At 48.6% G+C, this 25,436-nt stretch overlaps 1 protein-coding gene and 1 long non-coding RNA gene across 5 annotated transcripts; one reads left to right on the forward strand and one right to left on the reverse strand.

Annotated features, from left to right (window-relative positions):
- Positions 1–842: 842 nt before the first annotated feature.
- Positions 843–24,735, reverse strand: PRAG1 (PEAK1 related, kinase-activating pseudokinase 1). Of its 3 annotated transcripts, XM_032686956.1 has the most exons (7): positions 24,689–24,718; positions 23,193–23,263; positions 21,833–22,223; positions 18,627–20,461; positions 9,565–9,722; positions 5,684–6,417; positions 843–2,205 (listed from the first exon to the last, which is right to left on the reverse strand). In XM_032686956.1, the coding sequence occupies exons 3-7, from the start codon at positions 22,187–22,189 to the stop codon at positions 1,168–1,170; spliced, it is 4,122 nt and encodes a 1,373-aa protein (XP_032542847.1). In that variant the 5' UTR covers positions 22,190–22,223; positions 23,193–23,263; positions 24,689–24,718; the 3' UTR covers positions 843–1,167. The 3 variants fall into 3 exon arrangements, with proteins under 3 accessions (XP_032542847.1, XP_032542849.1, XP_032542848.1); XM_032686958.1 differs by lacking the exon at positions 23,193–23,263 and having other exon boundaries at positions 24,689–24,735; XM_032686957.1 differs by lacking the exon at positions 24,689–24,718 and having other exon boundaries at positions 23,193–24,071.
- On the forward strand, positions 16,109–24,067 carry LOC116786407. Of its 2 annotated transcripts, none has more exons than XR_004356915.1 (3): positions 16,109–16,260; positions 18,691–18,763; positions 23,913–24,067. It is a non-coding gene; the product is annotated as an uncharacterized LOC116786407 (long non-coding RNA). The 2 variants fall into 2 exon arrangements; XR_004356916.1 differs by lacking the exon at positions 23,913–24,067 and adding an exon at positions 20,288–20,449.
- Positions 24,736–25,436: the final 701 nt, after the last annotated feature.

Below are 25,436 nucleotides of genomic sequence, written 5' to 3' on the forward strand. Positions count from 1 at the left end.
CAAGCTGAGCAGCTGCTCTATGGCCAGTTAGAGGGAAAGGGGCTGGAGGGAGCCAGACCAGTTTCTCCCTCTTTCATTGTGCTGCTCCTGCATCACATCTGTTGGAGGAGTACATCTGCAGTGCACTCAGCCCTATGCATTTCTAATTCAAACACGAGCAGCAATAAAACCCTCCCAGCCTTCAGGCTGGTGTCCCTGGCCTTTCACATGCCAGCTCATCTCTTGATAAAAGGGTTAAATAAATGTTAGACACAAGGGACAGGTGAAGTACCAGGTGAAGAGAGGGAGCTCAAGGGATGAGGAAAGCAAAGCAACCCAGCGCTGACTTCCCCCCAAAGCCTTGGAGGTGAACTGGGGATTTTCCATTTCATTAGCTTTACAAGGGGTAATTCCCAGCATGCAGCATCATCCTCATGAACAGACCCATCCCGGGCTTTCTCTCACCCTTTCATATCCAAGACCCTGCATGGCTGCTGCACTAGACAGGAAAGCCACACTGTATTAGTATCTAACAAAGGTAACAGGCAGCTGCTATTAAATTGCCCACGGTGAAAAATGCAACTGATATACAGAAACAAGCAGTAATTTTTGTTTTTAAAGTGAGAAGCAGAATGGATGCCAAAACCCATAAAAGATTGTGAATTTGAAAGTCCCTCCTGGTTCTCCCTTGCAAAGGAGCATTATGTGAACTGCCCTTGGTCCCCAGGAGAAGCAGTCAACCATTCATCCCTGCTGCCCACTCTGGAGCATGGTGGTGTTCCTGGGCTCTGAAGCTTTGGGAGAGGTGGGGATCAGAGGACTGTCCCATAGGCGCAGAAATCAACTCAAGTATATTGAGTTCATTAGAAACATGCACACATGCAGGCAGGGGTTTATTAGTCCACATTTAACATACCAGAAAAAAAAACCCAAAACAAACAACAACAACAAAAAAACCCCCAAAACAGAAAATCCTCCAAAATTGGGGTAGGTTCCCAGTTTTGCCTGCTCACAAACTAACAGTGCTGAGGATACTAAACGTGTCTGGTGCACTCTGACTGCAGTGCAGGGCAGGAGATGAACATGCATTTGCTGCTGAGATTCCAACCTCTCACATATAAAGGGGCTGTGTACCTTTAGCTGCAAGGCAACCAGGAGCCCTCAGCTGCCTCCGAGACACATCCAAGGTCAGAGCAGCTGCAGCAGTTTTAATGTGTGTAAGAGGGAAGCCGGCTCAGCAGATGCCAAGTACTGGCAGCACAGCCAGTCCTCCAGTTCAATGCTCCGCTCTGTGTCCACGGCCCTCTCTGCAAACTTCATCATGAGCAGGGCACGCTTCATGTCCACCCAGTTCTGAAGCACCTGGCGGAGGGTTTCTTCATGGCTGAGGGGCTGCTCCATGAGGTCTTTTCGGGGTCCCCAAAGCAGACACTGCAGCATCCGCTTGGCCTCGGTGATCCGCACACGCTTGATGGGGTCTGCTTCCAGTAGCAGGTGGGCCAGCTGCTGGAGTCCCCGGGAGTAGATGGACAGGCTGGGTAGAGCAGGGAGGTCCTCAGGGCTGTACTCCTGCTCCCTGAGGTGCACCTTCTCCTCAAAAGGGTTGGGCTGGTGCAGCAGTTCGTAGATGAGAATACCAGTCTGAAACTCATCAAATTTCTTGTACTGAGAAGCTGACACAATTTCTGGGGCCAGTCGGGCCTGACTCTTCTTCAATTTGGAGTCTCCAGTTCCAGTCTTCTGTTTAGCTTTCAAAAAATTGCTGATGATGAGGCGGGGTAAGTGTTTGTCATCTTTGGCTTTTACATAGCTCATGGGAGGCTTGCAGGGAACAAGCAGGAGGTTCTCCAGGCATAGGTCACGATGGATGATGCCATGCTCTTTGAGATGCTCCAGGCCATTGCAGAGCTGGAGGAGCAAGAAGCAAACGCGACGTTCATAGAGCTCAGGCTTGGCTTGGTGCAACATCACTGAGTCCCTCACAAAGTCGGCAGTGGTCTGGCTCGGCACCTCGCGGGTAATGACCACCACACAGTCGTGCTCACTGGCAGTGCGGGACGGATAGAGGCCATCCCCAGGCATGCTTTTCCCCACATCTGAGGCCAGCAACATGCTGGAGGGGACGGAGGCCACGAAATGACCACAGTCCTGCTGGATGTTGAAGTGGACTGGCACAGCAGGGCTGCAGTATGAAGCAGCCACCTTTGACTCTTGGGTTTTACAAATCTGTGAGGAGAGACCAAAGGAAAAGTCTCATCAACCAGTGACAGAGACAGGGCAGAGACTGGAAGTTGAGAGGTGGGTTCCTACACTGTGATTTGCAGATGCTAAGACAACAGGAGAAGCAAAATGCACATCAGTCCCTTAAGTACTTTAAACTATCTCCTGGCTTGAAGATTGTTCTCGTCCTATTGTTCTCGTCCTGCAACACCCCAATGTTAGCAACCAGATGTCTGTGCCACATTTCTGAGCCTGCTTCCTTTGCCAGGCAGTGCCCAGTAATTACAGGAAAGGAGGATGGTAGCCCTCCCGTGAATAACTTCTGAAGGTTTTATTTCATTGCCAATAGAAGCAACATGGCTTTTACATCATGGTTGTCATTGAGATAAACTACTGCAACCCAGAAGACATACTGCAGAGAGAAAAGCAAAGCCTATGGCAGAAGCGTGCCACCTCCCTCTCTGGAGTTGGTAAACACTTGCCTGGATAAGGCCCCATGTAACGTGTCTGCGAGTATAGTGCTGTTTGGAGTGAGAGGTAGACAGAGACCTCCAGCACTTTCTTCCCATCTAATTCTTCTCTGATCCTAAGCCCTGGAGCCACTTTCACATCCTCCTCAACCATTCCATTTCCTTGTGTCAGCAACTATTCTCAACCTCATGATCAACAGCTAAGGGAAACCAGCAACAAGCTGCACTCATCAACACAGGGAAAAAAAAACACCAAAGAGAAAATGGGTGCTAACAACAGGCCTAGAAATAAGTGAGAGCACAGCAAACTCTAGGGGAAAAAAGCATTTTATAATCTAGATCTTTTTAAACCCACATGACTTCTATCTTCGTTTTGTTCTGTATTTTAGCTTTACGACTGCATTAGAGACTAAACAAACTCAAACCCAGATTTATTAGAGGAGTATCCATTAGCTTATGGGACCTTCTGGCATTTTTATTATACACTTTTTCCCCCCTTTATTTAGTGATGTATTTATATCTCATCCACAGGAATCAGCAACAGGCTGAAACTCAGCATAAAAGGTTTCAAACCCTGGAGCATGCCACTGCCAGTCACAGCATGCGTGCAAAACTGGAGGAGAAATCAATTTTGCCTCCGAGTTAAAATATGCACAAGAATAGAGTGGAGCTGGATAAATGGGGGCTGCTTTTGTTCTCCTCTAGCAAGGGTTTGAATCTAGGCATTTGCAGGTAATTCACTCAGATGAGACAATACTGTGAAGACGAGGCATTTCAAATCCCTATTGTCCTCTCTTTTCTAAACAAAAATACCCTGCCTTGGCTGCATGCTTATTTTGTGGAAAGACAAGCTTTGGAGAGCTAGGCAAACTGCAGATTAACACAGTGGAACCCAGGAGGATGCAGAGGGTCCCCAAATGCCACCTTCCAGCCCTCTGGCAAATAAACCTGCTTGTTCCTCTCCGCAAAGGAAAGACGTGTAAGGCATAGGAAAAGGGGAGAAACTCCTGGCAAGAGGAGTCTCTGGAAGAATAACTGCAGCTGAATGAATACAGGGAGATCTTCCCCATCCAGACATTCTTTGTGACTTTGGCTGCACCAGAGCCATCCTCCATGCTGAAAGTTCCAAGTAGGAGCCTGGGGCTGGCTCAGTCACGCATCTCTAAGCGGAGAAAGAAGCCAAGGCATGGAGCATATCTTGGCTTAATTCCTCTAAAGCCATTTCACATAACTCTGGCTTCTTCAAATCATTTTATACATAGCCATGTCTGCCTTTGCACAGCTCAGACTCTGGCTCCTGCTCCTCAGCAGGCTCCTTGGCTTGGGATCCTCTGCCCATTTTGAACTCTCCAAGCCTGATTTTGTCATAGGTCTGTGATCTCTTTCTTGTCAAAAAATCTATACCAGAAGCCAGGAGGGGCAGCTAGGAATCATCCAGTTGCAATGTTTCACAATTATTCATTCCCTGTTTTGGCTACCAAAAGGATGGTGGCTCTCGGGAATATTGCAGGAACTGTGTCCCTACACATGGCTAAACACATACAAAACATCCCTATGCTGGCACAGAGTACGGCCTTATTGGAGTGGTTTTGGCTTTGTTAAGACACTCTGCAGTGTACCAAGGGCACAGAGTAAGCCTACATCACAGGCAGTGACACAAGTGCAGTCCTGCGAAGAGTTTGAAATGTGCTGTTTCTGCCTTGCAAGAACTCGTGCACTACAGCCATAGAGCTGAGCCACTGAACCCCACCTAACGTGGCAGGCAAAAGCAAAGGTATGCACGTGCCACAGGAACCACAGACTGAAAAGGCACACAACAGTGCATCAACTGTGAACTTCCTCCTCTGAGGCTTCAGGAGGAAAGTTGCAATGGATTTAGGTATAACATACAAGAAAAGCTGCAGCTTAGAGTGCGGGACTAGGGGTTTTGGTACAAGATCTCATCTAACTCCACTCTGGTTACCTACAGCCCCCCCTGTTGGGGTGACTATACTGTTGGGGTGACAGCTTTAAAGCTGTCACTTAACTAAAACATCCCCTTAGGGTTCATAATGATGGAAACAATTCATCAGAGATTTTTTTTCTTTTTTTTCCTTGCTTAATCCGTCTCCGACTGCTTTTTTGGGAATTACTATAGGTTTTGAAAACAAGCTGAAGAATAAGCAGCAATGAGATGTCCCTAGTGTTCAGTCAGAATGGAAATTAAAATCTCTATATTCAAGTAGTAACATGGATCAAGAAAAAAATAATCTGCAGGATGTCCATGGAACAGGTTGGATAAGCTTATTTATCCCAGGTTCAAAGAGCTGAACTATTGCACCTCAAGTTTCCATTTCAAACATGTATTCCTTAGAGTTACAGGAAAATATTTCAGACCTGACCTTAAACAGCATGTCTGGGTCAGCCCTGCATTGTTTAATTGGCATCTGCAATATCTCATCGCCTGCAGTTTTAGGATCATATAAGCACTCACATGGTTTCTGGGTCAGACCTTCCACTTAAAAGGCAGGCAGAAGCAAAAATGCTGTCTTTTGAACAGCCTTTCATCAGCTTGTGTCATCAGAGGCGAATGCCTCTGAGTTTAGAACAGAGTATTTGCACAAAGATGTTTTTAGAGAGAAACTGGTTGGGTTTCAGGCCCTTTTAGCAATAAGCATCTGACTGGCATTTGTTACAATGAAACCTACTTTTCCAAATTAACCTTTGCCAGTGGTAGGGGAAAAGTGGCAATTTTGGAAGTGGTTTTGCTTGCCAAATTTCACCTGTGAGAAATACAAGCAGAGAAAACAGGCCATTGTGTGCTGATGGTGCTTTTCAAAGGTGTACTGCAAAGTCTGCTTCTCACTCTTTCACTCAAATCCATACACCAAAAAGGGGAAAAATAAGCTTGAAGGTTCAGTCCCAGCTCAGCTACTATGGACTTCCATTCAGCCTTGGACCCTGCAGCTCTCTGCCTTATCCTCCCAGACCGGACGATGGAAGTAAGCCTGGATACCTCCTCGGTGTGCACCTACCTTCACAGCGTAGGTAGTAGAAGGGTCCTTGGAACAAGTGGCACAGTAATATATCGCATCCCCTGAATCACAACAGGGCTTGTTGCAGGTCAGCTTGAAGAGTGACCAGTTGTTCTCACTGAAGTGCAGCTCATTCTTCTGCTCCCGCATGAAGCAATCCTCACATTTGGCAACCAGGCGGCGCAAGGACTCAGCGTACAGGGCCCCCAGCTTGGTGTACACCCCCTCCTTGCTGTCGATGTTGCTCAGGAGGTTGTGGAGGCTGGAGGCCGATGACACCTGGCTGGACACACTGAGCTGCGAGGAGGAAAGGGACTGGAGGTTTCTGCTGGGGACACAAGCCCCTGTGCTCTTACCACTGGTTGAGCCCCAATAGCTGTTTCCTTTGGAGCCTTTCTCCAGGGACTCGGAGGAGGAGAAGGCGCCGGGGCGACCCCCCAGGCTGGCTGGGTGGATGAAGGGAGGCTCTTCTCGGAGGCAGACATTGCTCTCGGAGTGGCTGACATTCAGCCTGGGGCTGGCAGCACCGGCTGCTTTGCCTGAAGATGCCTGTCCCCCAAAAAAGCCATCTGGAGAGGACACTGTTCTGATCACCGTCTTCTTCTGGGGCAGGGGGGGCGGGCAGCTGGGGGCAGAGGAGGGACCATCCTCACTGGAGACGGGAAGGAAAGGGACAGGGGGAAACACCTGGCTCTCAGCTGGAGGGGGTGAATGGCTCGGCTCAGACGAATGCCCTAGGAGACAGCAACACACAAGAAGATGCCATGAGCGGCGCTTGCAGGCTGGAAGCACAGGTCCTTCTCCATATCCCTGACATCCCCAGGGCCCTGGCTGGAAACACAGCAGCAAGCCAGGTTACATCTGAACCCAGTGCACAGTCTTCAACTATTCACAACTGCAAAGTTTCACTGAAGGGGTTAGGGATTTAATCCAGCTTAATACAGCAGGATTGCAAAGCAGGCTGCAACCAGCCATCTAGAAATGCACTTACCCACCCCCGAAACCACTCCCCTATGAACTGCATATACAGTAGTAAAAAGGTAGTAGAGGGTAAATATTTAAGCTGTGATGTCATCCACAGGGAGGCAGGAATGAAGCGCTCTACACAAGGACAACCTTTTAAACACAGCCTGTTTCACCTGGGAGCTGCCACCCAGTGCTTCAGGAGCTTGGCATGATAAGGACAGAGTGACTCATGCTACACAGCTCCAGCCCTCTGGCTGTTCCAGGGCAGCCCAAAAAGTATACTGAACCTTTCTCCCTGCTTCACACAGGGTAAGGGTCACTGAGCAAGGTGTGGGATTTTGGCAATTTCCATCCTCCTGAAAAAATCTGGCCTCCACCCCTGCCTGTCTCCCAGCTTATTGCCAGACCTCCTTGCTCAGAGGGCAGGTTGGCCCCACTACATACCAATAAACCCCAAGCAGCTCCACATGCCATCTGCCATGGATTGGGTTGGGATGGTTGGCTCATTTTAAGCAGCAGTAGCAGCTGCTTTCCTGCCTGGGCCAGACTGGAGACAGGTAATATAATTACACGCCACAGAAAAAGTGGGACATTAAAAAAAGGGAAAAAAGGTGATTTGACATAGAAATAAAGAGCAGTAATTTCAGGTCATGGAGACACAATACATGAGGAGTGGACAGGAAATTAAAAGAAGAGATACAATAATTTAAGAGACTTTTTCTATGCCGCTTCAATGACAAGTGGGACTATTGATAAACTTGAGCTCTCCTAACAACTTGCATACAAGTGTAGACCTTGAAAGGTGCATGATGGGGTTTAGCTCCAAGCAAGCTTAGCAGCTGGAGCTGCTGGTAAGGATTCAGCTGCCAGAAGGCACTTCCCCACAGTGGCTTTCTGGCTGCTCCACAGGAATGCCCTGGGGCAGTTTCATGTCAGTCTGAAGCAAGTGACTCACCAACAATCACGCACAACCTCCAAGTGCAGGGGCTCAGATTCCTGAGTTTACAGCCTGTTCTGGGGTGTCACTTGCAGGGTCAAAGCCATACCAGCTGTGCCACAGCAGGAATCCCTGTTAGCTGCTCAACACATGAGACCGCATGAGGTGAGGGCATGTCCCCTAGTTCTCTGCTACCAGAGTGGATGCTGGCATGATCTGGCCCTGTCCCCCCCCACCAGAGTTTGGTAGCACAATGTCAGTTTTCATTTTTCCCCTCCACTGCCAAGGGTGCCTGTATGGCACTGCCAAGGCATCTTCTGTAATGCACCCCATCACAGCAACATCATTGAGAGATATCTCAGGAATGAGCAGCACTGATTTTGGCTTCTGTAGAAGATGAGTTTCCCATGCAAGGCAGTTTCAGCCCCCCATTTCTGACAAGATGCTCAGAAACAGCTCTGTAGGAAATGTGAATCAGCACATCTCTTTTGCCCCAGTTCTTGGATGCTGAGCTCTCTGACTACTGTTGGACCCTTGCCCCAGGTGTCTGCCTACATTGCAAACCCAGTTGCCCAGCATGAAACTGCTCTCCAGTTTCAGCTGAGAAGCACGTGGCCCAACAGTTGAGATGCACGCCTCAAGCTTTAATAAAAACCCAGACATCTGCATCACACCGTAACAGGTCCACAGGAAAGATTCCCTCCATTAAAACCCTGTAAAAAGCCGCAGGCAGGGATCATTCAGCATGGCACCTCTTTCCACTTCTATTCAAGGGGCTTTGACAGAGCATGCAGCCAAGAAAAATTCTTCAGCAAGCAGCCCAGAGTAGCTCAACAGAGGCATCTCTGCCAGGACATGCAGTTGAATTCCCTGTTTCATGAGACAAGATTTACTTGCAAGAGTTTTAGGGAACAAACATCAGCACTGGAATCTTTCACAACCAGTCCACATGCCAAGCCCACAGATGCCAAACTGCCCTTAACTTTTTTTTTTTTAATGTGCTGCTGGGCTCTGCCCCAAACAGAGAGTAATGAATTAAACCCTTTCACAACATTCCCAACAGTGCTCTGCACCTCCAGCATAGAGTCCTTCTGCATGGCAAGGGCTCAAAAGATCCCCTCCACTTCATATTTTAACATCTGACAACATAGCCAATTAATTTGAGCTCAACTCAGTGATTGACTGCATAGCTTCATGCTTGCATCAGCAAAAAAATTGCATTTGAGTATTCATTTAAAAACTCATCTTTCCCGTGACGGGTTTAAACAGTTGCTTCTGTTAGTGGAGGCAGAGAAATCCTCTTGTCCCCATCATTTTTGACAGCAAAATGCTTCTGTGCCCAGCAAGTAAAGATCCAACACATGTGAGTTTTTCTTACCCCTGTACAATTTCCTGGCATGGTTTTACTCTCAGACTCCAAGTTAGCGGTGGAAAAATGGAGTTTCCAGAGCTCTGGCTCTTAATTTTATTGCTGCACATTGTTGCTCTTGGAAAGACAGAACTTCCACTACCCGAAGGTTGCTTTTGCTAAGGAAATACTTTCTGAGCTGCTGAACATGTTAGTGCATGTCTAAATTACGCACTGATGAAAAAAGTGACTTCATAGTAAGTATTTTTTAATCTCAGTTAAACGAGTGCAGGCAGATTTTTTTCCCCTTCAAGAAATAACTGGGAACACAATGAGCGGGAGAGATCACCTCTAGTACAAGACTCCTTCTGGTACTCCTCAAAGCTGTGAAGGACTTTCTATGGCAGTACTACTTGAGATCTTGTGAAATATATGAAGCACAAGCAGGATAAGGACAATCGCTTTCAGATGGAGGTTTTATCCAGACAAGAGGAGAACTACAAGGTGAAAGATGAAGGGTTGTTGGGGGAACTAGGGGATCAGACCCTCACGATCCCCACTCAGAGGATGCTGCCCCAGCAGTGGGCCTCAGGTACAAAGCTACCTCTCCCATACCCAGTGGTCACTTACTCCCATCACTCCCGGTCTGTGTGTCGGAGTCAAGGCTGTCGCTGGAGCCAGCTGTGAAGCTGACATGGACGCTCTGGAAAGGTGGGCTGAGGCTCTCAGCAGAGCTGTTGCTGACCCTCTCCAACTCAGTGTTACTTGGGTTCATTTTCAGAGTGTGCCTAGAGAGAGCAAAAGAGAACAGTCAGGAGAAAGATGGCAAAAGATACCCTGCATGCACTTGCGCATGGAGACTCAAGCTGAGAGCAGTGTTAGCTTGGCCTCTGCCTATCCACACACTGAGCAGCTTTTTAACATGCCAGAGCACCTCATTCCTGAGCATTTTTCTTCTTCCTCCAGCACCTGGGGAATTGTATCCCACTGACTCTGGGCAGGTTATAGGCTTACAGTCCCCATGCCAGCCTCCTAGAACAAACTGGCTGTGCTTGACCAGAAAAGGGAAGCCAATGAGCCAAGAGCATTCAGCCCCAGCTTGCACCTCCTTTGCCTAGCGCGTGTGTGGTCCTCGAACACATCTCATTTTGGCCACTGTCACTGGGAAGTGGGGAGCCACTAGTGTTTGCCTTCAATAAAGTTCTCATGAGAAGGGAGTAGCATCACTCCTCCCGTTTTACAGAAGGCAGGTCGAAGCTGGGTGTCTGAGCCCAATTCCTTCATGATGGAGGGACAAGTAGAAGAGTCATCCATCCCTGGCCGCTGTTGTCTCAAACAGTGCATCACAGTAATAACTGGCACCTAAACAAAAAAAGAAGCAACTCTGCAGAAAACACGAGTCTGCCAAAATCAGAACCTACCGTGCAGTTTTTAATGTAAGACCTACAGTTTTCCATGCAGCTTCCACCTTAAAAAAAATAAATAAGCCAACCATAAACTGAGCTTATAACCTGCCAGGTCATAGTTTAAGTGATAAGTTCAGGCAAGCAGGACTTTTTGCTAAGATAAACCATTTCCCCTGCATTTTGTTCATTTTTTCTGCGTTGATAAACAACAGAAACTGTTGAAATAGGCAGCAGAGCAGACCATAAACACTCCTAGCTTTGGTACTGTTCAGACTCTGTCAGCCAGCAAACAAAGGTTATCAGTACATGGTTTTTAAGTAAAACTGCCAATTCGCTGATAAAATTCAACACATTGATTAAGAACATAAAGGGGTTAGTGGCAGACTGGGACAGAAGTAAAAGGATTTCCACCAGCTATCTTGCTGGAAGGTATCCGGCGTTTCCTAATCAGATGGCTGAATAGCTGCTGAGAAAGACAAACAAAAGACATGCACAACGACTTTCTTGTGGCACCCTGTTCACATGCATGGGATCCCTCCTCGTCCAAAACCCCCAAGCACAGCAGATGATATGAGAGATTTTCATTTAAAGATTGAGAAATGTTTTGTTCCCAATCCAGACAAAGCACTTACTCTCGTGTCCACACCACCACATGGAGAGCAGAGTGTATGAGAAGCCCGGAAGAAACTTCTGCCAGACTTCCTCATTTGCCTGAGCAGCCTTGGTCTAAAAATACTCAGAGGCTGATGAAAATAAGGCTCTAAAAACCACTTCAGGTATAACCTCAGCAGAGACACTGGTCTTGTACCAGTGATGAATTTACCACGGCAAGCTTCTTGGGGATGATTTACAAAACTTCACAATGTATCACATAAGACACAGTTTAAAAAATGAGAGGGAAGGAGAGAGAAAGAGAAAGGTTGAGGATTTTAGGTCTGTTACAACTAATGCTGTTGAAAGCAACCAACTGCACTTAAATACTTTTTTTTTCTTTTACTATTACATTATAACTTTATCCTATAATTTCCTCACACGTTTAATTTCAGTAATTTGGGTGGAAAAAACACGAGGGCGCACACCCATGCGGGTGCGCTGTCTGACCTGGCAAGAATCAAAGACGCATTTGAATCCATAAGAGAAGAAGATTTTACAAGAGAGCTGGTCTCGATTTGCACAGATGTTTTCTAACACAATCCTCCCCCCAGACCCGCAGAAAAGTTGGTGCTTTTCTGTTCCTTTCCCATCACTAAACACAAATTCACAGAGCTGCCTTACCATTCCCGCACTCAGAGAGAGATGGGACTTTGCTCGGCGCGGACCAAGGTCCACCACGCACAGCCACACCTATTCCTCCAAGCAACCTGGGTGCAACGCGGCGTCTGCCAGACCCGTGCTGGCTGCTGCCTTTGCTGAGCTCAATGTCACGGTGAAATCAGTCGCACAGCAAGCCCTGTTTCCTCTCCGTACCGCCGTGACTTATGTAAAATGCAGTTCCTGAATAGGCGCACCGAAATAGAAATTGTTTGCCGCTTAAACGACATCCTGCTCTTGTTTCAGATGTTACAGCCTGGCCAGCTAATACCTCCTGGAAATACCTCTGCTTTACGTCTCCCTCTTTTCCTAGGAGCTGCTTGAAGCCCAGGCTGCAGTCTTCACAGATCAAAACACCGCCCGCTATACCAAAGAATTACTGAAAACACTTGCTAGGGTCAAACTCTCCCATTTCAGTAAAATTCCAACCCAAGAGCTGATCAGTTCATCACTGTGGCAGCCTGTGAGATCCTGATTTACAGCTAACCTGAACTTCCCCTGCTTTGCTAGTATTCCTTCCACCACATGTGAGTGCAAGGTCAGAGGTGTCTGTTCTCCATCTTGCCCTTTTTACCAAAAGATACTGGAAATAAAGAGTATCAACCCATGTTAAATCTGAAGAAAACATTAGGATTTCCATCCCCTCCACCCCTGTCACTGCCTTGCAAACATCTGTGGGCTACACTCTCCTTCAGAAAGATGTAACAGTGGTTAATTTATATCCATTTCAGAAATGCCTGCTCAGCAACTTCAAGAGCAGCACCAGAGCCTTCTTCATGCTTCTATGCATAAAGAACAGGTCACAAGAGTCAGCCCTCCCAATCTAATAACCTCTAAACAAACGATTTCACAGATTTCCAGCTCTCCAAATTATTCTGGTAGCTTTAAATACACTTCAATTACTCAACACCCTCCATGCGACACACTGGCATATTCAGGCAACTTTTCCTGTTCACTACTCCCCAGTTTTCCCATCATAAACAATTTCATCCAGCTGACTTTCCACATGACTTTCCACAGTCCTGCCCAAAACAAGTCAAGATTGAAAAGAGCGATCTTGTAAAAAACCAAACCAAACCAAATCAAAAAACCCTAAACCCCAGAGTCTGGAGTCCTACAGTATTAAAAAGGGATCCTGCTCATTTCCCATGTCCCCCATTGCATCTCTGGCTAGGGCATGCTTTGTCTTTCCTGCAACTCACATTCAAGCAATAGCCATGTGTTAAATCTCACATTTCTTCACAAATAGGGGTCCCACCTGATGTTGCTGCAGGACTCCAGCATCACCAGCTGCATGCCTTGCACTTCTCAGAGAAAGAGTGGAGATGGGCACCAAAGCACGGCTGCTCTAACCACAGCAGACACACATGCCTTGGGATATTGACCCAGGAACCTCTGGACTCTAGACTTACCTTCGGCTTGAATTTCCTGCCTGACATTTGACATGCAGATCTGGTTGCCTTCCACAAGTGCAAGGGGCAGGAGGTTTTGAGAGTGGGAGAAGGCCACTCAGGCATAAGAGCTGCAAGGCTCCCGCTTGCTCCTTTCCAGCAGCCATCACACATGCAGCCTGTTGGCGGCATTGGAAGATGCTGCGAGGCATTCTCTCTCGAAGCAGAGACCTGATCACAAGGAGTGCTGGCTCTGCACTCCCATCACAGGAGTCTCCCAGCCCTTCTGTGCTGGCAGGAGAGGGTCACCCCTTCTCAGCACAGACAACAGGACTTGCGCAGATAACAGAGATGCTGAGCTTTATAAATCATGTGACAGTGTAACAGGGAGAGGAGAGCAGAGAACACACACAAATCACCACAAACCAATCTGCAGCCCAGGAGATGTTTGGTGATAATGTCAAGAAGACATCCCCTCCCAGAATAAAATAATGGAACTAATGCACAGAAGAGAGAAAAGCCAGACTGCATTACACCATCAAACATGACATATGGCTGGGCATAATTATTACACAAGAGGAAGCACCATTGTACCATGTGCTTGTCTATCATGAAATGTGAATAATTATATCTTCCTCCTCTCTCCACTGCTGTTTCTTCCAGCATCTTTCCCTGGAAGCAGAGGGAAATTAAAACCCAGCATACAGGAGCTTACAACATTTGAAGTTTAGATTTGTACTTATCCTTCTGCTACCAGCTGACAAATGTGGAGAAACCAAAACTGAGGTAAGGGAAAGAGAGGATTTTGAAACACTCCTAGCTCTGTTTAGAGGGGTACACCACTCCTTCCTGTACTAAAGGAGTTTTATGTAGAGCAGGTTAAGTTGAAACTAGGATTTGGAGCCTGGAGATGCATAGGAAATTTCAGATGGGGTGCAGAATTAAGATGGTAGATGGGTCAAAATTTAAATCACTGCATACTCTGATGTGGTGAAGAAGATAACAAATCTCATTTCAATTTCCAACTCTGCACTTTTTTAAATAGTGAGACAGGAAACACACAGAAGAGTGAATGACTTTCATTTTAAAAGAAACAAATTCTCCTAAAAGATTGGCTGATAAATCACAACCTTTTAAAGATGATTCACTGGCAGAAGCAGCATGAGAAATTCCTGATTAGTTTCAGACAAAAACCACCAGGGGAATCCAAAAGGTGTATCCCCTCTCTGTCCTGGAGCATAATTCTCTCTCCTGCTTGAGCCATACTCCCCCTTCTTATTTTTATTTACTTGTGTAATTATTAATCGTGTACTTAAATCGCTGCCATCCAGAGTTTCTTATTTATTTATTATAATTTGTTACATTAATAATAATAAATCTGGCTTGTCTTAGGTCAAACAGTAAGTATCTGCTGTCATCTGTCGTCACAGAGAAAAGGATCAAAATTTGGGACCCTTGTGACTTCCAACTGCATTTATAATTGCCACAGCGGCTCCATGATGCCAGTATGCTTTTGTCACTGGGCTACACTCTGACACTGAGCTCCAAAGAGAAACAGGTGCCTCAGGAATGGCAAGAAAAGAGGAATACTCCGCCTCGGGTACAGTGCTGCTCTGGTATAGACTGATTCCTGGCAAGGAACACACAGCACAGTCCCACCAGCTAGCACTGCCTCCTCAGTGAGGAACAAACCTGGCTCTATTCCTGGTGATCCAGTTCCCAACACCTGTCTCTTCTCCTGGCGATCCAATTCCCAACACTGTAGTTTTTCTGTAACATTCTCGTGTTCTGTTCCCTCTGGCAATAAGCAATGGCAGCAGCACTGTAACATGCAATCTTGGCACACCGCAAGCTCTTTTGTCCTGGCTGCTTTCAGTGATGACAGGTGTTGGGAAGTGCTGTGCTACACACCTTTGTTACCCCAAGCAAGTGCATTCAGCAAATTTCAGAAGCTCTCTGCAGCACTGCCTTTTGAAGGTGGTGTTAATTATGATGAAAACAGTTCAAGAGGCAACAGCTCGAGATGCAAAGAAGCATCACCATTTCCTTTCTTTAAGAGACACATGAAATAAATTAACCATCAAAGTTTTTCAGGCTAGAAGAAACTACAGTAATCATTTAGCCTGATCCTCTGCATAAGAGAGACATAAATTTCAGCAAAGATTCATTCCTTGTGCCAAGAAACTGAAAGCCACGCTAGAGCATTTCACACCAAAGAACCTTTAAATCTTCATTGCACATACATGTCCTGGGGATCCTAGTTTCCTTAGTGAGCCCTTTCCTTAGCCAGCTACCTCCCCAGCTTTTGGAAAAGGACCAGCCACCATCTTTCCTTTCCAATCTCTTCCCTCTTGTAATTAAAACTCATTTGCCATTGTGTTTCAGAGCAAGCAAACATTAAATATCTATAATCTTTCATACAAGAGGATTGTATGAAGAAACAGTTGCAAGAGATCCAGAATAGCTTTATACAGGATGAAACAGGCATAAATTCATTATTTTCCTTTTCTGTGCCAACTTTTAAACCCCTCTAAAATTGCTCCTTCTGCCATCCTCAGAGACAGTTTACTCCAAAACCAGAGTTTCCTCAGTGTCTGGCAGGAATTTATCCTGTAAAAACTTTTTTCCCTATTAATTGTTAGAGCCAAGATGAACAAAACAAAAGCTACAGACTTGTTTTTTCTTTTTCTGCTTTATAACTAGTTCAAACACACATGCAAGTTTTCTTTAAAGTAAGTAATTAAATTTAAATAGGAAATTCAAGCAGACTTCATTTTCCAGCATGAAATCAAATATCTTGCTGCAGCTTGAGATCTAGAAGGAAAAAGGATGGTTACATGCCCTTCCTGCAGCTGAGATGAACCCTGATTTGCTAAGCCCCCAGCCCAAAGCCTGTGCCACAACCAGATCTATGCTGGCTTTAGCTCTATCCATCCACCAAAGAAGTCTCTGCAGCTGTGCCACCAGGGAACATCTCATGCTGAGGTGCTCAGTCTCTGTGAGGTACTATGGAAGCATAACAGAAGGACCAATGGTTCTTCCACTAGGGACAAACACCTGTCCACAGATTGACTGGCACTAGGAGAGTATAGAGTCACTTTTGTGACTCTCCTTCTTCAGGCATTTGGCTGCAACCTGGAAGGAAGGGAGGAGATGTTCCCCCAGCACCAGGTCAGAGCCATGTCATAGCCCAAAGCTGCAAGCAAGGACTGCCCCAGGTAACACAATCCCACTATGGTGACTTTACCAGCTGTGCACTCAGCTATCCCTCCCACCACCCTGGGTCCTGCGTTGACACGCTCAGAGAACCCACGCTGGAGACGAAAACAAGAGCACACTCGAAGCAAGCAAACAAAGCAACCATCCAGGTTCGCCCAGCTTGCGAAACCTGCCTCTGATCAGATCACTCCTCAGGGCTGAGAAGCCGCTGAGCTGGGGTTTGGTAGCCGGAGGGAGGGATATGCTTTTTTAAGTAAAGCACCCCGAGGCTCAGCCAAAGGCATCAAGGCCCTTAGGAGGCAAATACCTGTAGCACAATATGCTCTACAGCCACAGGGGGTAACCAGCACCTACCTCAACCACCTGGCAGGGTTTTTGACTCTGCCAGCATTTTTGGCTCTGCCAGAGATCCTAGTCACAGATGTCACATGTTCCCCAACCTCAGTCTCCCTGCCTGCTTTCACATAGGCTTTCTAGCATACAGATGCTTTCAGGATGACTCAAAAGCAACTGTTACAACTGGCACAGCCTGATCACACCAGGAGCAGGAAATAGCCTCTCCAAGGAGCAGAAAATGCTCCACACCCCTCAGGATAGATTGTCATAACACCACAAGGAGGGCAACAGCAGGGCATGCTCCTGGCTTGGAGCAAAGCTGGTCCAAGTTATCCAGCCAAGGAGACACCCTGACACAGCAAGGAGCCCCCTGCCTCCTCCCAGCAGTCATGAAGGCAGAAAGAAGATTCCAAGCACTGCCAGGGAAGCATCCTTGCCCCCAGTACAGACAAAGGGCTCTACATGATTGCTCCTCCATAAGCAGGAGCTCCCAGCACGGCAAGTGGAAGATACTGCTATTTGAGTGCCTGCACCCTTCTGGCCTGCACGGTCACCTCTGTCTGCTCTGCAGGGAAAGGAATCAGGTTCTAGAGGACTCTCAGAAGGCAACTCGGTGTTTCCTAAATGATCACTGCTCAACAACATCTTATCTTCTCCACTGGGGCTCAATAACACCTCATGTGGCAAATACAACTCAGGCTGCTAGGAGACACCAAGTGGCATCTGTGCGCTCACTTGCTTGCAGACCTTTCCTTTCCTCTGACTCCAGCCAGCATGCGGCACCACAGCAGGAAGCCCAGCATTAAGGAGAACTAAAGCCATTTGTTCATCTCTTCCCTTTCCTTAGGAAAACTCACTTGTCCACCCATTAGTCAATTTTAAACACAAGTTCCCTGGGCTAGCCAACCCCAAAACACACAGAAAATTCACAGTCTCAACCTGGAGATTATGATATCTACGCATGACCATAGACCCCAAGAGTAAGTTCTCCTTTAAACACCCATCCCTTCTTCTCCTCACTTTTAAATCAAGAAGCCAGAGTCAAATCCATTGTGCAATGCACAATTTCAGGTAACAAAATTGACACACACAATAAAGCAAATACAGGATATCTGCAGAAGGTGAAAGTATCCCTCTCCAGTATGCTCAGACAACCTAATTCATGGACAGCAAATAAAATTTTCTTCCCCCATTACACCTTTTCCCCCCTCCCTTTTTTTTTGTGATACACACAGCTGCAGATACTGAATGCACACAAAGTATTATAAGCCTGGTTTTTTGGGGTTTGGGTTTTTTTTAATTGCTTAGCAAAGCTAGTTCCTTCCCAGATGGACAGAACTCCCTCATTCACATTTGTTTTCTGGGGCCTGCTGTTGCCCTGCCTGCAAACCTGACTTCCAGGAGAGTGGTGAGCAGAAGGCTGCCTGAAGACAGGTGGCTCCCACACAGAATAAGTCCATGTTGGGCAAGCTCCAATTACCTGCTTGCAGGCAAGGAGCCCTCTCTGTGAAATTGCAGCTTCCAGAGTTCACCTCAAAAGCAAAAAGACATTAAAGCCGAACTGAAAATGTGGCTTTTGGAGGCCCTGGTTATTAGCATTAAGATAAGTTGCCCAGTTCCACCTACACAAGGAGACTGCAACACCACATTTTCTATCCTATTTGACATGAGGGAACTGCGCCAAGACAGAATGAAGCTGACCTGGGAAACACCAGCCCTCCCAGGCACATATCTTGTTTTCACTTGAATATTGGGACTCAAGGCCATACCTTGCAGCCCTGAAGGGCTTTTACAAGTGTACATGACATTCAAACCAAGACTTGCAAAGATCAGACAGCTCTTCAGAGTAAAAAGATATATAGCTTTTCAGCTGTGCAGTCACCTCCCATGCTCCTGAAAGCCTATCTTCAAACAGAAAGGGAAGAAAAAAAGAACAGGAAGCACCTCCTAGTCAATGAACCCCTGCAGCAAACACCCCAATTGCAAATGGTTAATAAGACCACCACACACACACTCACAGGGGCTGTACCTGGACTGCTTTTTTGGCGGCGGCGGCGGTGGTGCAAACTCCATACCATTACTCTTGTCTTTAGGGAAATCAAAGGAGAAAGAAGATGATTTGGTGATCCCAGCCTGGTTCTCCAGCATCAGGCCATCATCCACAAGGTCGGTACCAGCTTTTCCATTCTCAGCTCCTACTGCCCATGGGTGAGTTAAGAGCTCCTGGTCCTCTTCCTGCTCCTCCTCCTCCTCTATTCGGCACTGCTTGGTCCATGTTGGGGTGTAGTATTTCTGCCTCCTGTCACAGGATGAGCCTGCCAGGCCTCTACTGGACTCTTCCACAGAGACCCCATTCACATGAGTGCACGGAGAAGGGGATGCCCCAAAGGCACCTGTACCAGTGCAGCTCCTCGGCAGCAGCTGAACACCAGCCCCATCATGGCTGTTGTCATCACCAAACCTCGCCACATGGGAGCTCACTGGCAGCACACAGTTCCCCTCACTACCTGGCTGGCTGTTTTTGGACATCTTTGGGGGAATGGCTGGACTGTCACTAAGTGAGGTCTTGGCAGGAGCTCCCAGATGAAATCTTGGACTGTTTTCACTTCCAGATGCTTGAAAAATCTGTCCAGGCTCAATGGCAGGCGATGACGTCCCAAAATCGGGGTGGGAAGTGGGGCTGATACACGGCCACTGAACTCCTACTGCTGAGTCGGGGCTGCTGAGGAATATTGTCTTGTGATCATCCTCAGTGTGCGCCGTCATTACAGTTATCTTTGCCGCCACCTGGCCAGTGGAGTCCTGATATTCCTTCTCACCCCCCAAAGTCCAGCCACCATCCCTCCATGACCCATCAGCTTGCTCCTTGACAGCGCCGTGGGCCAGCTTCTCTGCTTTTGCCTGCCCACTGAGAGCCTTCAGCTGTGCCTTCCTCCTCTTGGTGCTCTCGGCATAGATTGGATCACCGCAGGCTGGCTCGGTGAGGCAAGGGTGCTGTGGCTCCACCAGAGCCTGTTGAGGGGTGCCCAAACCCTCAGTCTGAGGACCTCCAGTGACAGAGGGCTCCACAGGGAGAGGCGAGTCCTTATCCTCCCGGGACAAAGCAAAGGCAGCTGCCCTGCTGCTCCCTGTGCTCTCAGGGAGGGCAGCAGGCTCAGTGTGGAGAGACAGCTTTTTCCTCTCTGAACACAGGGCATAGGGGAGAGGATCACCATGGTCTTTTGTGATACAGAAGGCCACATTCACAGCTCTGCGCTCCTCTTCGCTGAACTTGACTGCCCGACCACTTGGTCTAGGAATCTCGGGAGCATCCCGCTGCTTCCATCTGCAGGGAGTGTGACTCTCCTTCTCGCAGCGTGCAGCCTTCCCCTCCGTGCAACACGACTCCCATGAGACGGAGTGCTCTCTGTGGCAGTTTGTGATTGAACAGTACTCGCCCCCTTCGCTTTCAAAGCCAGAGGAGATGTGACCACAGTCACCCTCTGAAAGGAGCACTGCTCCTTCTCTGGCTTGGGAAGAAGGGTTTCTGCTGGAATTAGTGGTGCTTCTGTCCCCCAGTGCAGATGGATTAGGGCAGGGGGCCCGATGAGGCAGGGCAAACTTGTCTTTGGCTCTGTCCTCCTGCTTGCCCACCTCACCCACAAGTACCAGGCTGTGGATGGAGACATTTCTCTCCACTCGACTTTCCAGGCTGCGCAGACCCACCATGGAGTAGCTAGGAGGACAGCAAGACAAGCAGTCGCTGGGCAGGTTGTGAAGGAAGGGCTTTCTCACACCACCGTTGCCAAAATTGTCAAGGCAGATCCGCTCTGCATCTCCTGATTTCAGAAGGAGCTGCTTGCCAGAAACCACGCCCCAGCTGACCTGCACAGATCAAAGAGACAAGTGCACTGTCAGGAAGTATATATGCAAAATGAAAGAGAAATAAAATAAAGAAACCAACACAAAACTAAAACTGCAAAAACTAAAGTCCACCTCCAGTGAACAGTCCTCTGGCATTCACCATCCATTTTGCTGTGCTCATCCCACCAATAACTTCCACAAACATTTCCTACTAAAATTACACTTGTCATATTTCCTGGACCATTTGCAATCCTTGCATTTCTAACAATGGCAATGCAGTGGAATAAGGCATTCTTCTTTCTCTTTCTGTGGGTTTGCTGCCAGAAACGTGTCCAATCTGTCATCCTGTCTGTGAATCACCGTGCAATTAAAGATGCAGAGAGGGAAGGAGTATTTGCACCTCTCTCTGCTTATTTTCATTTCACTTCACACTGCTCCAGAGTGTGTGACTCTGGAACACAGACACAGATTATCACAGGTTATCCTTGGCTATGCTCAGCAGTAGGGAGTGAGGAGCAGACAGGGTATCTGAAATCTCTTCATCAGAGGGAGATCTATCCTGATTGCCAAGGGAGAAGCAGGAGAGGCAGAGAAACACATGCCTATGAAGCGATCCCCATTCCAGGATGGCCAAACCCGGTCCCACAGCGCAAAACTCAGCCTGGGGCCAAATCTGCATGCACAGATCAAACCCCATCGATGATGGCAGCTTGCACTCGTGTGCCCTTTGCCCCTAAAACAGAAGAAAGGAATAGCAACAGGAGGCTAAGAAAAGAGCCAGTGAGCCCTGACTCTCCTCTGGGGCAAGAGGAGATAGGAGTACACCTATGCCACAGGTAGAGGGACAGCAGCCCATGCTTCACTCTGCATGGCTGGGGCAGTGCTGGTATCAGCTGGTCAGGGCGAGGAGTGCACCACCCATCTTGATTGCAACTCAAACCACAGGGCTTGCCAGTCTGCAAGCAGGGAGCGGTGCTACACCCAGAGGGCATTACTGCTCTGGCAAAGGTTGGGAGCCCAAGGAGTAGGAAGGTGGGGCACTTCCTTCCTCACCCACAAAGACCATGGATCCAGGTAGCACTGACTGCAAGCAGGCGAGACATCTTTTCCGTAAATCTTCCCAGGAAAATAACTTTAATCTGCATCCTCATTTAAAATCCGGAAATTCCTAAAGAAACATTGTAATTTTAAGCACCTTTGCACATGACTTGCGAGCAAAAGCTCATTCAGCTTCATCCCAAGATATTTTGAGAAGGCAATATATGGCTTAAAAACCTGAGTCAAGACCAGAAGGAAAAACAAAGAGAAGGAAACGGTTTTAACAGCTATTCCTAGCACTCCTGAAAAAAGGTAAGTAACGGGAAGTCATGCTTTGACTGGATTAATCATTACCTGTGACAGATCTGCATTCATATTCACATCCGCCCACGCGTCAGAAACATCCGAGTTTATCATCGTTGGCTTCACAGCAATTGTTGGCTTTGAGAAAGGGGAAGTATTTACACCTTCGTCGTCAAACGCGAGGCTCTCAGGCTTGGTCCTAACTCCATTCGGGAGCACGCCACAGGCTCCCGTGTCTGGGGTTGTTTGCAGCCGATGGGAACTCTTCGGGTTGAAGCAGTTTTTGCAGGAGCCTGGCTTCCAAATGTGTTCCACAAAGTCACTGCACGCAGACATCTTCAAATCCTCGTGGGTCAGACTGAGAGCCCACTGCGTCTTCTGCACTGTCCTCTGCTGCTCATTTTGCATTTGCTCCTGAGCCACTCAAAGTTCACCTGGCTATCTGGAAAAGCACAACACTGTTTGATCAGTTTGATTATAGTCCCAAGTGGGAAGATTTTTAATAGGACAGGTGATAATTAATCTTACTCTGCCTTCATCACAAAGGTGTATTGTTTACAAGACTTTTTTCACAGCTTAGCTAAAGCCCACACAATCACTTGAAAAGCCTCAACTTCTAAGCATAGCTCTGTAATGGAGAAAACATCAAGCAAGCAGCATTCCTATGTGATTTAATTCCCTGTTTAATGAGCATGTATAACCAGCCTCATGCAAGGTTTAGATCAAGGGTAAAGAAAAGGAGTCTTGGAAATAGCTGTTCACAGCCACACAAGCAGAGCAAGGCAGGAAAAATTCCTTCTCCAAAGTGGCATCCTCTCTGGAAAATAAAAAGGCCTAGAGGACCAGCATCAGCAACTGTGTAACCAAAGGGACCCAGCAACAACCTTCCTTCACCTAAAAGCGCCACTGTGACTACTGCCGTGGTACACAAAGGCTTCTCTCCCACCCAGTGCAACAGAGAAAGGCAATCAGCGGGGCTGGGGCTGGCACTGATTTGAGCAAGTGTCTGGCAGAAAGCTCTTATCTGGTTTGCCAAGAGCCACAAATAACAGTGTCAGCTTGCTGAAATGATTCATTGTCTTCAAGGGGAGAAACGTTTTGCTCTTGGATTACTTACAGACAAGGATTCCTTCCCATCTTCCTTCCCCAGGAGGAAATGCCCCAGGAACAAGACATTCCTTCCTGCATTCCTCTGCCCCCCCCCTTCTGGCCAGGTCTTATCGCACTCAGCCAATAGCTACCTGGAACTAACAACTTTGGAGATACTTCAGAGGAGGACTCCCACAAAGCTCAATGGATTAGGGAAGAGAAGATCAGAGAATGCAACTTGATGAGAAAAATTGCAGCCAGCTGCTATGGATGTCAGGGCACACAACGTGCCCCCACGTGGCTCCACAGAGTCCTTACTCACCTAACCAACTTTAGGTCATCATCTCCTGGCCAGCTGACCCTCAGGCAAACCGAGGCTCCTTCCTCAAGGGTCTACAAGTGAACAAGCACTTCTGTACCCCAATCCCAAAGGCACATGAGCAAAATTTACCAGCCTGATCCTTCAGCACTTCCTCCACACAGGCATACCGGAACCCCAGCAGAGTTATAGACACCTTTGCAGTTGCATGCACCCCTAAACCAGCTTGCACTTCAGTAAAAACTCTTGCCTCTGGGCTCAGAGATGCCCTGGCCAGCCTCTTCAACAGCCACTGCGCTGTATGGCATAAAGAAAGACAACTAATAAGAGCCTAGGTGGGACAAAGAGAAGGGGGGGAGAGCCACTGACCCACATGCATCACCTGAATTCAAATGCCACCTTTAAGAAGGGTGTCTTTGATCAGGTAAAGCATTAGTCTCTGCAGACTCCTTCTGTCTGGCAGGCCAGTAAATTAGGATCTGGTTCTTGAAAAAGCTGAAAAAAGAGGAATATCAGTAGGATTCACAAGTCAGATTGCAGTATGTCTCTCTCTTTTTAGGGAAGAGACTGTTTTAGACAGCTTTTTCCATGGACTTCACAGAGTCTGAATTAATCAAAGGACAGCAAATCACTCTCAAGCATATTCCAGCGCTTTCAACGAGATTAACAATATTTGCAGGGAAAACATCTTTAAAAAATATTCTATTCTTTGCATCCTTTTAGATCGAGCACTGAGTGTCCGGCATCACCCAAAGTTGAACAAGTGTCCTGATGAGACAGAAAAAAAGAAAAATCAGAGGGAGGGAAGCAGCACCGGAGCCACGAAAAACTCTTCACTTCTGATCTAATATTCGGCGCTGCCAACTTAAAACCCGGGGTTTCCCTCTCTGCAGCCCGACCAGCCGTCATTTCTCGCTGCCCATCCCCCGGGCAGGTGGCCCGGTGTCCTCATGCCGGGTCCGCACCCGCGACCCACCCGCACCAAGCCACGCGGCGCCGCGTGGGGAAAGCCCTCGGGATCTGCCGGGAGAAGGGGATCGAAAGCCAGGACTTGGGGCTGCCTCTGGGCAAGCCGAAAGCCGGGACCTGGGTCTGAGGCATCCCCGGAGCCCCCGCGCCTCTCGGGACACCGGCAAGCACCCGATATAGCGGCTACCTGTTCTCTAGGACAGAGGGATGCCAGGCTGCGGCACGACGATGCTTCGGCGCAAAAAAAGCCCCGAACCCCCAGCCCAAGCAGCTCTGTCTGCCAGACGGTTCCTCCGGGGAGCCTGACGTCCACCGAACCGGAGAAAGTTTACCGGGCAGGGCCCCTCCAGGGGCTCCCGGCGGTGCCGGTCGAGACCGGAGCGCGCCCCGAGCCGGCTGCAGCCCCCTGCCCCCCGCCCCCCGCTCCCCGCCCGCATGCTCGGTGAGTACCGGCACAGCCCCCTCCCAGCCCGGCTTTGTCCCGGGAGGCGGAGGCCCGGTGCCTGCCCCGGCAGCAGCTCCTCGCTCACCAGCCTCCCGCAGCTGCGCTCGGCTCCGCGCTGCGCCCGCTCGGCCGCCGCCGCCGGGCGAGTGGCGAGCGGGTCCCCGCGTGGGCCGGGGCCGCCCCGCCCCGCTCCGCCCCCCGGCCCGCCCTCGGGGCACGGCGTGGGCAGCGGCCCGGGCGGGAGCGGCGCGGCGGCTCCGCGGCCCCCGCGCGTCCTCGCCTCGCACAAAGCGCGCCCGCGCCCCGCAGGGGCACCCGCGACTTCCAGCGACATCCCCGCCACCATCACCACCCCTCCCAGCAGCGCTCACGCAGACCTGCACCGTCTCAGGGTTAGCGAGTGGGTATCAGCCCCCGGGGGGATGCAGCCACCCACATACCCAGCATCCCCGCACAGACTCCATAGGGTCCTACGCAAGCACCCACGCAGACGCTAGCCTTTAGGACGGTGCTGGTCCCAGCTAGAAGGTACTGGGAGCCAGTGTTCACTCATCCTCGCCAAGCTTGCCAGACAAGGACATGATGAAGCTCATCCCAAGGGGATGCTGTGGAAGGAAGAAGAGTTTGCTGCAACTGAAATCAGAATTTGACCCCACCGTGCAAAAACTGCAGGCAGCATCTCAGGAAAATCCCAAACCTCTGTTAGCGTGGGAGGCTGGGCATCATTAAAAGGGAACAGGATGAGGTTTTGTGCACTGTAGTGTCTTAGCAATGCTTTAGGGCAGGCTGGAAAAGGACTGTCTTCTCTTATCCTGGCAGTTGCTCTGTGGTGT

Source organism: Chiroxiphia lanceolata, chromosome 4 (assembly GCF_009829145.1).
Source record: "Chiroxiphia lanceolata isolate bChiLan1 chromosome 4, bChiLan1.pri, whole genome shotgun sequence".
Taxonomy (NCBI): Eukaryota; Metazoa; Chordata; class Aves; order Passeriformes; family Pipridae; genus Chiroxiphia; species Chiroxiphia lanceolata.

Excerpts from the sequence above, each read along its gene's own strand:
- PRAG1 (XM_032686958.1), bottom strand. The coding sequence starts at position 22,189 with ATGCAAAATGAGCAGCAGAGGACAGTGCAGAAGACGCAGTGGGCTCTC. Across the intron at positions 20,462-21,832 it reads TGAATGCAGATCTGTCACAG|GTCAGCTGGGGCGTGGTTTC; the intron begins GTAATGATTAAT and ends TGATCTGTGCAG. Across the intron at positions 9,723-18,626 it reads CCGCCAAAAAAGCAGTCCAG|GCACACTCTGAAAATGAACC; the intron begins GTACAGCCCCTG and ends TGCTCTCTCTAG.